Raw genomic sequence first — 12,949 nt, forward strand, 5'->3', positions numbered from 1 at the left:
CATTGTCTTTAGCAGGACCCATACTCTGGAACACAATGCCTTTGGAGACCAGATTACAGAGAGACCCCAAAACATTCAAGAGAAGTCTAAAGACATGGCTTTTTAAACAAGCCTTTTATAAAGAGACTGGAGAATAGAAAATACACTGGAATAAACAGAAGAGCACCGGCACACAGCACTATTCTCATAAATGTGCATTACAATATTTTAACAAATTGAGTACACAATGAATGTAATAATATAACACAGTAAATGTGATTTTTTTTTACCTGTAAAAGTACCTTCTAGGTACACCTGGCCAGAACCTACATCACTAAACATTTGTACATATTATTATGATTTAACGTAACCGAAACTTAATGGCACCTGTTAGAATGTACTATAGTACGCTTACTCCAAACTTACTTATGTTCCTACTTGTAAACCGTTGCGATGGTATATAACTTAGCGATGGTATAGAAAAGACTTTAAATAAATAAATAAGGATTCACCATTCACCTGGCCCCTGAAACAGATAAGAGCCGCAACCTGTTCCTTCAAAGAATTAAGGGCCAGCCCCTTATTTAACCCATCCTGCAAAAATTCCAAAATGAGCAGGATCTTAACTGAATGAGGAAGAATACATCAATCCTCACACCAAGCCTCAAATACTTGCCAAACCTGCACATAGGCTAAGAAAGTGGAGAACATTTCAGCTCGAGCAAGGTGGCAATCACCGCAGAAGAATATCCATGCCTCAACAAGCAATCCCTCTCAAGGGCCATACTGTATGACAAAACAAAGTTGGATTTTTGTGAAGGGCAGGTCCCTGCTGCAACATATTCTTGTGAGGTGGAAGATGAAGGAAGCAGTTTCTAGCAGGAGTCTGCACAAGTCTGCATACCATGGTCTTATGGGCCAATCTGGTGCCACCAGGAGCACTATCTCCCCTGTGGCCTTTGATCCTGCAAACTATCCTGCCCAACATGGGCCACAGGGGAAAGGCATACAGCAGCTTGTTTTCCGGCCAGACCTGCACAAGAGCATCAATACTCTGGGTCTCACCTGCGACTGAAGAATCGAGGAACCTTCGCATTACAAGAATTTGACAGCACGTCTAGGAACAGACGGCCCCAGCAATCTACTATCAGCTGAATGCCTCGTCCGACAATAACCATTATCCTGGATCCAGAGTCTCCCTGCTGAGAAGGTTGGCTCTTTCCTGCAAAGTGAGAGGCCGAGATCACCTGGAGATGTCATTCCGCCCATTGTATAAGTTGGTCTATTTCCTGTGCTACCTGCTGATTCTTGGTTCCTCCCTGCTGATTGATGTAAGCCACTGTTGCGTTGTCCAACATTACTCGGACTGCTTGACCCTGCAGCCTGTCACCAAACTGCAAACACACCAAACAGACTGCCCAGATTTCCAAGCAATTGATGCTCCAGAGAGACTCTTCTGTATTCCAGCGTCCTTGTGCAGTTAGTTTCTGACAGTGAGCTCCCCAACCCTGGAGACTCGCATCTGTTGTATCAACCAGTCTGGCAATGTAGGGAAAGTCCTTTCTCAGATGATCCTCCTGCAATCACCACTGAAGGTGAGAGCAGATTTCCATTGGCAAATGGAGCCGAACCACATAGTCCTGAAACTGTCTGTTCCAACAAGAGAGCAGGGAACGCTGAAGATTATGCATATGCATTCTCACCCATGGCACCAGTTCCAGGATTGCCGCCATCAAACTGAGTACCTGCAGATAGGACCACCCTGTCGGGCATACAGTGTTTACTAAAAGACGCACCTGCGGCAAACTTCTGAATCCGAACTTTGTCTTGCCTCATGTTGAATCGAACACCCAAATACTCCGACTGAGATGGCTGAAGACTGCTCTTGGCTAGGTTCGCCACCACCGAGCACCTGCAACAAGGAGATCATCTTGTGGGTCACCATGTGGCTCTCTTCCAGAGACTTGGCTCGAACCAGTCAGTCGTCCAAATACTTGTGTACTAGGATTCCATCCTCTCTCAACTCTGCCGCCACCACCACCATAACCTTGGAAAAAGTTCTGGGAGTGGTGGCCAGACCAAAAGGCAGCACCCGAAACTGATAATGGCACCCCAACACTGTGAAATGCAGAAAATGTTTGTGCTCCAATCAGATGGCAATATGGAGGTAGGCCTTGGACAGATCCAGGGAGGTCAAATTCCCCGACTGCATGGCTATTATCACTGAGCGTAAAGTTTCCATGTGAAAATTAGTCTTCCGCAAATGACAGTTGACTCCTTTGAAATCCAGGATGGGACGAAAGGAGCCCTCTCTTCTTGGGCACAACAAAAGTACATAAGATTTACCATACCAGGTCAGACCAAAAGGTCCATCAAGCCCAGTATCCTGTGTCCAACAGGGGTCAATCCAGGTCACAAGTACCTGGCAGAATCCCAAGGGGTAGATAGATTCAAAGCAGTTTATGTCAAGGATAAGTGGATTTCTGTAACTGCCTTTATAATTTACACACAAATCCCATGTTCAGACCACTTCCTCATTAACTCCCAGATAAAGCACAAAGGACCCATAAAAAAACAGAACATGGAACCAGCCGAATTCTCATACCGCCCCTCCCCCCCCTTATAACACTGAAATTCTTAAAGACAAACTATCCAAAGAATTAACACATAATAACTACGTAGATAGCCACAACGCTACAACTGACTGGCTAAACAGAATAACTTCTTTAGCTAACAAACTAAATCCTCTACAAACTGCCCGCATTAAAGAACCAAAATCAAACAATCCATGGTACAGTGAACAAATCAAAGAAGTAAAACGGATACTTAGAAATAAAGAAAAAGAATGGAAAAATAACAAATCAACTGAGAATCTAAGTACAGAAAACAACTAGCATAATACAAAAAACAATCTTAGACACCAAAAAAAAAAAATACTACAGCTCAAAAATAGAAAAATTTGCAAACAATGCCAGAACCCTATTTAATATAGTAAACAACCTAACATGTGACAACACTATCAATCATCTAACCCTACAAGAAAATCAATGCAATGATGTAGCCCAATTCTTTAAAGACAAAATTGAGAATTTAAGGAAAAATATCCCTGTAACTACAAAACAAGAGATTAGGATGCCCACTAGAGACGTCAGTATCTGGGCTGAATTTGAGGAGGTATCACACCCTGAAGTAGAAAAAATGATTAGGCAATTAAACCCTGCTACCCACAAAAGCGACACCATACCCATTACAGAACTTAAAAAAATAGCTGACACAATAACCCCAACCTTAACTAAAATCATCAACCTCTCACTAGACGAAGGGGTAATGCCGGATACCTTGAAAGGAGCCATAATCAAGCCAATTATTAAGAAAAAGAACCTTGAACCCTTAAATCTTAGCAACTACAGACCAGTCTCCAACTTACCCCTAATAGCCAAACTAATTGAAAAATCAGTTCAAAAACAACTATCTAACCTCCTTGAAAATAACAACATCCTATATCCAGCACAACATGGATTCCGCAAACACTACAGTACAGAAACATTGCTATTAGCTCTATCAAACAATATCTTAAGAGGATTCGATACAGGAACACACTACATTCTGGTTCTATTAGATCTCTCTGCAGCATTTGACATTGTAAATCACAGAATTCTAATCAATAGACTGAAAGAAATAGGACTCACTAACAAAACACTAAAATGGTTAGAGTCATACCTAAACAATAGATGTTTTCAGGTACAAATCAAAAATGCACTTTCAGACAAAGTCAAACTGCTAACTGGTGTCCCACAGGGATCAGCCCTATCTGCAACACTCTTTAGCATCTATCTCCTCCCAGTATGTCACTTACTAGCAGGACTGGGAATCTTACATTACATTTACGCAGATGATATACAATTACTGTTACCCATTCCAAACACCATTGAAGAAACAATGAAACTAGCCAATATGTACCTAGAAATAATCAAACAGCTCCTAAACCAGATGGAATTGGTTATAAACATTGACAAAACCGAATTCTTACATCTTGAACGTAAAAACACTCACCACACACAACCAACATTCACAATCAAAAATATTCAAACCACCGAGTTAGCAACAAAAGTTAGGGATCTAGGAGTAATAATTGACCCTGAGCTAAACATGAAACATCTCACAGAAAATAAAAGAAGGTTATGCAAAACTAATGATCCTAAGAAGACTAAAACCTCTATTAACGATTAACAATTTTCGCACAGTTCTACAAGCAATGATATTCGCTAGCACAGATTATTGTAACTCCCTGTTGTTAGGACTACCTCAATCTACAATTCGGCCTCTGCATATATTGCAAAATTCCACTGCCAAGGTTTTGACAGGCAAAAAAAAGAGTGACCACATTACAGGAACACTTGCTGAACTCCACTGGCTTCCAATTGAACAAAGAATACAATATAAAGCACTTTGTATAATCCATAAACTAATCCACGATGATAAAGCCAACTGGCTTAACACAGCACTGCGCGTGCATGTACCACAAAAACCTGAGATCTGCAAATAAAGCTCTACTAACTGTCCCCTCTGTCAAATCAGCACATCTCACACAAGTAAGGGAAAGAGCACTGTCACTGGCTGGTCCTGTACTCTGGAATACCATGCCACTCGAAATAAGGCTAACAGCCACGGGTTCAGAAAACGGACGCCGGCAAAATCGAGCGTCCGTTTTCCAACTGGTGGGCCGGCAGACAGCTTTTAATTTAGGACCTCCGACTTAATATCACCATGATATTAAATCAGAGGTGTACAGAAAAGCAGTTTTTTCTATTTTTCTGTACACTTTCCCAGTGTTGTCAGTGAAGGCAGGCGTTACTTTCAGTATCCCGCGGGGATAACTAATAGGCTCATCAACATGCATTTGCATGTGATGAGCGCTATTAGTTTCGGGGGGGATTGGCAGCGTGTTTTCCATATAAGGGGTAATAATAGCGTGTGTAAAACACGGGGGCTAAACGGCGCGCTCAGCTGAGTGCACCATTCTGTATCGGCCTGTAAGAGAGCTGTGCCGACCAAATGCACACTGTCCAGCACTGGAAACTTAAGTCTGGGTCAGAAAATGGGAGTTAAGCTTCCAGCCTTGCTGTGCCAGCACCTAAAATTTAAACAAGTGTTTTCCACTTCACTGCCATTTCCCTGGATAATTATAAACCTTATCTGGCTATGTGGCAGTGGCACTGATGGGCCCCCACCACACCACACCCCACCCCACTTTTCTGAGTTAAAATGTGCTTTTGACCTGTGCTGACACAGATCTTACACTCAATGCAATTTTTTAAACTCCTAATGCCTTTGTATAGCATTAGCGTACTACATTGAGAGTTTAAAACATTGATTTGGGTGATAAGTGGTGCTAGATTACTGCATTGGCCTGTAAGCTTGTACCTGAGGCAGTGGAGAGAGAAGTGACTTATCCAAGGTCACAAGGAGTGGTAGTCAAACTTGAACCCTGACTTCCCTGGTTCATAGCTCTCTGCTTTAACCACTAGGCTACTCCTCCCTTCTCTCTAAGCTCTTAGATCTTTTTTTGGTCTACTAAGCATGTGCAGGAATTCCTGTATGGGCGTTGCCTGGGGAGCCCTTTCAGTCCTGGGCCTGCAGTAGCTCTGCGGCTGCCTTCATTTAGGGGGCACTGGCTGTGGTGGCTTCTCCTTGCTCTAAGCCAGTGCCAGGTGCCCATTCTCAGGCAGGCTGGTGGTTTTTCCACCCCGATCTTAGATATATGCAATATGGAACTTAATTTTTCTGCTTGGGGATAACCTGCATGGAGCAACTGATGGATTGTTTTGCCATCATGTACCAAGTGAATGTATTGTCCTGTGGCCTTTGCACTACAGGGCTCTGTTGATTTTTGAAACTTGGATACAAATATTCCCAATAAGTCGTCTTGAGTTCTCCTGGGATTATATATCAGATTTGTGAGAGACTCTGCTCATTCCTTGCCTATGTTCTGCAAAATTCTCCAGGTATATTGTCATCGCCATGTTCTTCATCACATTTTATTTTACATCTCTCTACTGATCCTACTTATACTTTATTTTATTAGTAGATATAAAGTGCTTATTTCGTCAGTCATTGCTGTAGTTATTTTTCTCATCTTTTCTATTTAGTTACACCTTGTGTTTCTTTTAACCTTTTGACTGTTTTTACAAATGTTAATGAAAACGTTTTGGGTCTTCATTATGGTGCACCAGGAAGGGCAAGCAACTGAGCCTCTAAAACAGGCCAGCGGGTCCTGACTCGGGTAGGCCAATCCTGTTGCATCCTGTTATTTGTCTTTGCTTCTGCTGCATCATAGTTAACTGTTTAGTGATTTTTAAAGTCTCTGCTTCCCATTTATGACAAGACCTTGTCCCTTTAATTAATGGTGGTGTGATGGTAATGTGTAGAGAATAGCTTAATTTTCCTTAGCAAGTCTGGTACTGCGGTATTTTAATCAGCAAAAATTGTATTTGGCTTCAGCACTGAGCAAGGAAGACACGGTGCCTAAAGGAACACATTATGCAATACCACTTCATTTTTACAGTGTGAATTATTGTGCACGCTGGATGATTTAGGAGCCGCAGTGGTGTAAAGTCAGTGTTTGGAAATAATTTTCTTGATCTTTCTATGGGGAAATCTAAAATGCCTTTTTTCCCGCATCACTGCCTTGCCTGCTTGCATTCACACCCTCCTCCTTGTAGAAGCAGCTGTTACTGTTTCAGATCTTTTAGTATGCAAAAGCAGGGCTACAGGAACTTCAGCATCTGTTCTCCTCAATTATTGAATAAGAAAAGCTCAGAAGGAAGATCTCCTCCTAAACCTTCCTTTGAATGTATTCTTGGAAGTCATTGATGCTTCATCTCCTTATATTTTCTCATGTTTGCCCGTCGTCCTGTAAACCCTTGGATGGTTTATCCTCTATGCCATCATCTTCACTTGCTCTGTTCTCCAGAATACTTCTCCCTTCTTTTTAGCCCCCTGACTTCACTTTCTGCTCCCCCCTTTGCTCTGCTCCTCTGATCCCAGGAGCTGCTATCAGTGCCATTTCCCCCTTCTTCTCTGCTAACTCTATTTTGAGCTCCTTCTCCCCAGTCCTATCTCTTCTGTGCTTTTATCTCTGACATCTTTCCTGTTCTGAATAGCCACACCCTTCTCTCCTTTCAGACTTTGTGTTTTGGTCCTGCACTGGTTTGGTTTGTAACTTTTTTTTTTTTTTTTTTTCTTCACTTTGATTAAGAGAGACTTCAGTTTTACCAGCTCAGAAAGTTGAACTGTCCCTTGTGTATAACAATAAAATGTAGTGCTATACACCACAAGCTGTCCCTTGTGTATAACAATAAAATGTAGTGCTATACACCACAAGCAGAGAGAAGGTTCTGATGCAAAGTTATTTTAAAATAGTTCAGCTCTCTTGTCGATTACCAGAATGACAAAAAAATGCATTTTACACTAATAACAAAATGAAACTTAAAAATAATAAAAACCAAGAAAAGAACTTTTCAAGCATAAACTAATTTTTAATGTCCTAGTTTGATAATTGTGAAATATAACTATGTGCTGTAGGTAAGCACAAAAAAAAGCAATAAGTGCAGTCTTGTCTTGAAATATTATCTCTATTATAAAAATTCTTAAGTTGCGTCAAATTGATGTCCTAAATGTATTTTATCTTGAAAAAATAATGCCAATACATCTTCTGCATAATAGCATGCAGGGTGAGGATATTCAAGAGTGGAGTAGGGAGGGGGTTAGGTTTGCCTTTTAGATGAAGATACAAATGATTTAGATTAGTTTGTGTCTCTCTTCAGTGGACTTGAAGCAGCTTTTGAGTGAGATTAAACCCTCATCGCATCTCAAAAAAGATATAGTTGCAATAGAGAAGGGCAACCAAAATGATAAAGGGGATGGAACAGCTCCCCTATGAGGAAAGGCTGAAGAGGTTAGGGCTGTGCAGCTTGGAGAAGACAGCTGAAGGGGGATATGATAGAGGTCTTTAAGATCATGAGAGGTCTTGAACGAGTTGATGTGACTCAGTTATTTACACTTTCGAATAATAGAAGGACTAGGGGGCACTCCATGAAGTTAGCAAGTAGCACATTTAAGACTAATCGTAGAAAATTCTTTTTCACTCAACGAAAAATAAAGCCCTGGAATTTGTTGCCAGAGGATGTGGTTAATGCAGTTAGTGTAGCTGGGTTCAAAAAAACCTTGGATAAGTTCTTGGAGGAGAAGTCCATTATTTATTTTTTTATTTAGATTCTTTTTTTATACTAAAGTATAGCAGGCAGCCTTCACTCCGGTTTACAGTATAAACAACTTAATACACAAAACACATTCGAGAAACGCATATTAAAGATGGTTAACAGGTAACAAGTTACATTTTTGTCAAAAAGTTACATTTTGGCAAATAGCAAAAGTGGGAAAAGGGTGATAGTAGAATCCAATCTACACATCAGCTATATGATGAGAGAGCATGTAGAGTTAGGCATAAAAGGACATAGCATAAATGGAAATAATCGCACCAGAGAAATGTTAGAGAATATTCATAGGAGAGATGGAGTAGTGAGTGGAAGGGTTCTAGGGAAACAGAGGAGGAAAAAGAAAATGTAGGACACAAATTTAGATAAGTTTACTTAGGGAATAGCCACTGCTATTAATTGCATCAGTAGCATGGGATCTTCTTAGTGTATGGATAATTGCCAGGTTCTTGTGGCCTGGTTTGGCCTCTGTTGGAAACAGGATGCTGGGCTTGATGGACCCTTGGTCTGACCCAGCATGGCAATTTCTTATGTTCTTATGTTCTTAAAACTAATCTGAAAACCTGGCTTTTTAAACAAGCATTTTATAAAGATAAAGAAAAGGAGAAAAATAGTTGAGCGATAAGGATGCACCAAGCTAGAAGTTTTTAGTAACCTACATAAGCATATTAATGTTAAAATCAAACTGCCTAATTTGTTCCTAACAATCAGGTTTAATTTACACACCTAGTTTATTATTTTAAATTGTTACCATACTATGATGGCACACGAGTAATTTGTAATCTATACCACCCATATTTCTCTTTATCGTGCCCTTCTGTAAACCGTTGTGATGGTATTTAACTTAACGATGGTATAGCAAAATTTTTAAATAAATAAATAAATAATGTATGGACTTCTCAAAGAACTTATACAAACCTTTTTTATACTCAGTTACACTAAAAATAGCTGCGCTTTGGAGGAGGACCTACAGAACTAGACAAGTACTTCACATTAACAGAAAAAACGCCAGCAGGTGGGCAGAAATCCCTTCCGATTTAACATAGCACCCTGTGACTGCCTATATATTTTGTTTTACAACTGATACTTTGAAGAACACTATGCAATCCATTATTTTAGACAGGAAACATTCCTCTTGTTAAATCTGGCAGACACAATTGAAAGAATCCTATTAGCTGTAACTTTAATTTTATGCTATGAAAAACAATAACCCCTTCCTTACTCTGCTTTCCTCCCCAATACCTCAGAGTGTTCTAACTTCAATTAAGGAAAAGTCTACTACAACCTGCTACATAGAACAGCTAACTACGACTTCACTGAAGGGTGGGCAGCTTCCTGCCCGGCTCCAGCCAAGATTCCCAGCAGCGAAAACCAAACCTTACCTCGCAGTTGCCTTGGGCTTCTCTCCGTCTCCTCAGATCTATTTGAAATCAAGGCATATCGCCCTGTACATTCTTGAGATGTAGGCACTGGAACCACAGCCATCAGAGTGAGGAGCCTTGACAGTGTAGATCCCACTGTCTGCTTCTTCTGTGGGGAGTGGCAAGGTAATACGTCCCGAGGAACACTGCGAAAATCCAGCGCATCTCCTTATATCACCTCCAGGACCCATTGATCAAATGAGATCTCGAATCACCTCTGATAAAAGAGAGAGGCGACTCCCTATCTCTTGTTCATGAGGGTGGGTCAGCAAGCATTCATTGTAAGATTTGGGAGGATCCGCTAACCCGAGCCCATACCTCGCTTGGGCTGTCTGGGACAAAAGGACTGAGACTTGCTAAAAGGCAGAGTACTCTAAAAGGTCGACCATCTGTGGGGACGAACCCGCTTGGAACCCTTGAGACGACCCCTCATACCAAAGGGAAACTGCAACTGCTTCTTATCCTTTGGCAACTGCAGAACCGGGGATTCACCCCAATTACTGGTCAGTTTCTCCAACTCGCTCTCAAACAAGATTGAGCCTTTAAAAACCAATTTCGTAAGATTAGCTTTGGAGGTTGCGTTGGTCTACCAATTATGCAGCCATAATAGATGCCTGGCCACTATTACTGAAGCCACTCCTCTAGCTGAGGTATGGACCAAATCATAACCCGCATCTGCTCAAAAGGCAGCGGCAGGTTCCATAACTGCTCTGGAATTCATTCCAGAATCATCAACATCCTGAGAGAGAAGCAGACAAGAGAGAGCCACCAGGGCCCAACAGGAAGCTATCTGCAATGTCACTGCCACTGCTTCAAATGCTTGCTTAAGGATGGCCTCATTCCTCCTATCATGCACACCCTTTAAGACCACTCTTTCCTCCATCCGCTTAGAGACTGCACAGACAAGCGCCCACTGAGCCACCATCCCCTGCGGAGGAACCAGTCAAGGAGTTCCAAGGTCAGGCATTCCCTCTAGACAAGTGCTTAACCAGGCCGTCATCAGGCTGGAAGAACCAGACTTAGCAAAATCAGAGGAAGATAATTCTTCCTTTAAGCAGCGCTGACATGTTAGAAGGCACTCCAGGCTGAGATGCCTGAATATGACAGGCAGCAGAGAGAAAGGCACTTAGGTTTCTTGGTCACCAGCACTATTAGTTCATCAGAATGCTTAATAGGCGACTGGAGATGTGCGTCCAGCAGATTCACGTTGAAAAAATGTAAGCGCACAAAATTTCCGCACACAAAAGTTAGGTGCCCCAAGTCTATGTGCCGTAAAAACTAAGCACACCTAAACCGCACCAAAACTGGGTGCACAACTGATGAGTTTCAGAATACGTGCACAGGTAGCGCGCCCCAAAAAATCTGGGCGCAGAATTTGTATGCACAACTGGACATACTGTGCACCCAGACGATCTTGTAGACGGCAGCCGAATACGCAGAAAAGCGTGCAAAAACGCCACTGCACCTACCATGCGGTGCACAGGAAAAAGCCTAACAGTGGGGCCTAGCCCACCCGGGCTGCTCAACCCACCAGGTTGCCCAGTTTCCTTAAGTCCAACGGGAGCAGGAACAAACGTCGGAATGGTGCACCGAGCACAGAGAAATTTCTACACAACCCCTCTACTCAGAACTTTAAAAAAAAAAAGAAAACTTACCTGAGCTCGGCCCTTCCCGGCTGAGTTCAGAGACCGTCTCTGGGGGGAGAGGACATCTGCCATCACCACCGTGCTCGGCTTGCTGCCTTTAAGCTGTACAATAACTAAGTCCATGCCAGGTAAAAAAAAACAGCTTCCAGACCAAAGCACACATCTGAGGGACCACGAAAATCACCTCAGGAATTCTCAGCTGGGGGAGGGACCATTTATTATTACCACAGGAGAGCGGGGCTTTCATCTTTTCTTTATAAAATTCTCCTTCTAAAATCTGAAGCAATCTCCAGCAGGGAGATGCACATCCACCATCTGCTGGAGACAGAGAATACTGTCACGCTGTTATTGCAGGAGTATATATATATCTACTGTGACGTCAGTTTGCTCCATCTCCATCTGCTGGCAGAGGTTCATTACCCACTGGTCCTGAGTCCATCTGTCTACATGCTAGGAAACTGGAGATTAGCTCAAGAGTAGCCCCCTTACTCAGGCTATGCTTGACCAGTTCAAGAGAATTGCCACCCCAGGAGAAGCCTAGTCCAAGAGCCTTTTCTAGGCCTGGTTCCAGCTCTCAGCATGGGGCACTTGCTTACCATCTGCTAACAGACAGTGAATACTGGCAGGCTGAGGTAAGCATGGGACCCTATATGGGGAGAGAACAGGCTTGCTGATGTCAGTCTCTATCTGTTTATAGGGAATGTAACTCACACATTTGGACTGGTTAGCAGGATAAAGAGGAAAACCTTATACTGCTTTATTCAGGTCAGCTCTGGCAAAGAGAATTCTTCCTCATATTACAGCATTTAGAGTCCTGATCTTCAAACTAACCATACCATATAAGTTAGCGAGGGAAACCCCTACCTCTGTTTAACTGCTCATTCTGGGAATTCTAATACTCATTCTACTTATTGTTTACTAATAGGGAGTTCTTACCTCCATGCGGGCCATTGTCTGCATGTGCAACGGATGATCCTTGATAAACTTTCCAAATGCAAAGCGCTTGCTTGCATAATCTCTTGCCAAATTAATCACTCTATGGATTAAAGCCACATACATTTCCATTCAGTAATGAAAGGTGCTGGTATGCAAGAAAGCAGAGTTGCTTACCTGTAACAGGTGATCTCCCAGGACAGCAGGATGTAGTCCTCACATGTGGGTGACATCACTGAATGGAGCCCTGTCACGGAAAACTTTTCTGTCAAAGTTTCTAGAACTTTTGACTGGCACACTGAGCATGCCATGATCCCTGCAGCCACAGGGGTCTCCCTTCAATCTTGTTTGTAGGAAAAGGTGCGAGCGAAAAAATAAAATAAAATGTTTCGGGGTGGCGGGTGGGTTTCGTGAGGACTACATCCTGCTTTCGTGGGAGAACACCTGTTACAGGTAAGCAACTCTGCTTTCTCCCAGGACAAGCAGGATGGTAGTCCTCACATGTGGTGATTAGCAAGCTACAGGCTGACTCATATTTGTGTGGACCAACAGCGTACAACTTGTGTAACAGGCACAACAACTGGTGTACTGTTGAGAAAAATGAGGCAGCCTGAAAATCACAGCAGATTGGATGTAGAAGGAGTTGGGATTATACTGGAAATAAGTTCTTCAAGACGGATTGGCCAAATGCAGA

The 12,949-nt window shown here is 42.4% G+C and overlaps 1 protein-coding gene across 4 annotated transcripts in view; it reads right to left on the reverse strand.

Annotated features, from left to right (window-relative positions):
- Positions 1-12,949, reverse strand: part of LOC115100538 (acyl-CoA dehydrogenase family member 11-like) — a 358,748-nt gene that overhangs the window by 139,271 nt on the left and 206,528 nt on the right. For 2 of the 4 annotated variants that reach the window (XM_029619049.1, XM_029619045.1), the window contains 2 exons: positions 12,259-12,358; positions 11,332-11,370 (listed from right to left, as the gene is read on the reverse strand). The exons of 1 other annotated variant lie outside the window; for it this stretch is intronic. In XM_029619049.1, coding sequence (XP_029474909.1) covers positions 11,332-11,370; positions 12,259-12,358 — 139 coding nt within the window. The remainder of the gene's footprint in view (positions 1-11,331; positions 11,371-12,258; positions 12,359-12,949) is intronic. One more of the 4 variants, XM_029619047.1, reaches the window with a different exon arrangement.

This window comes from Rhinatrema bivittatum, chromosome 11 (assembly GCF_901001135.1).
Source record: "Rhinatrema bivittatum chromosome 11, aRhiBiv1.1, whole genome shotgun sequence".
NCBI classification, from domain to species: domain Eukaryota; kingdom Metazoa; phylum Chordata; class Amphibia; order Gymnophiona; family Rhinatrematidae; genus Rhinatrema; species Rhinatrema bivittatum.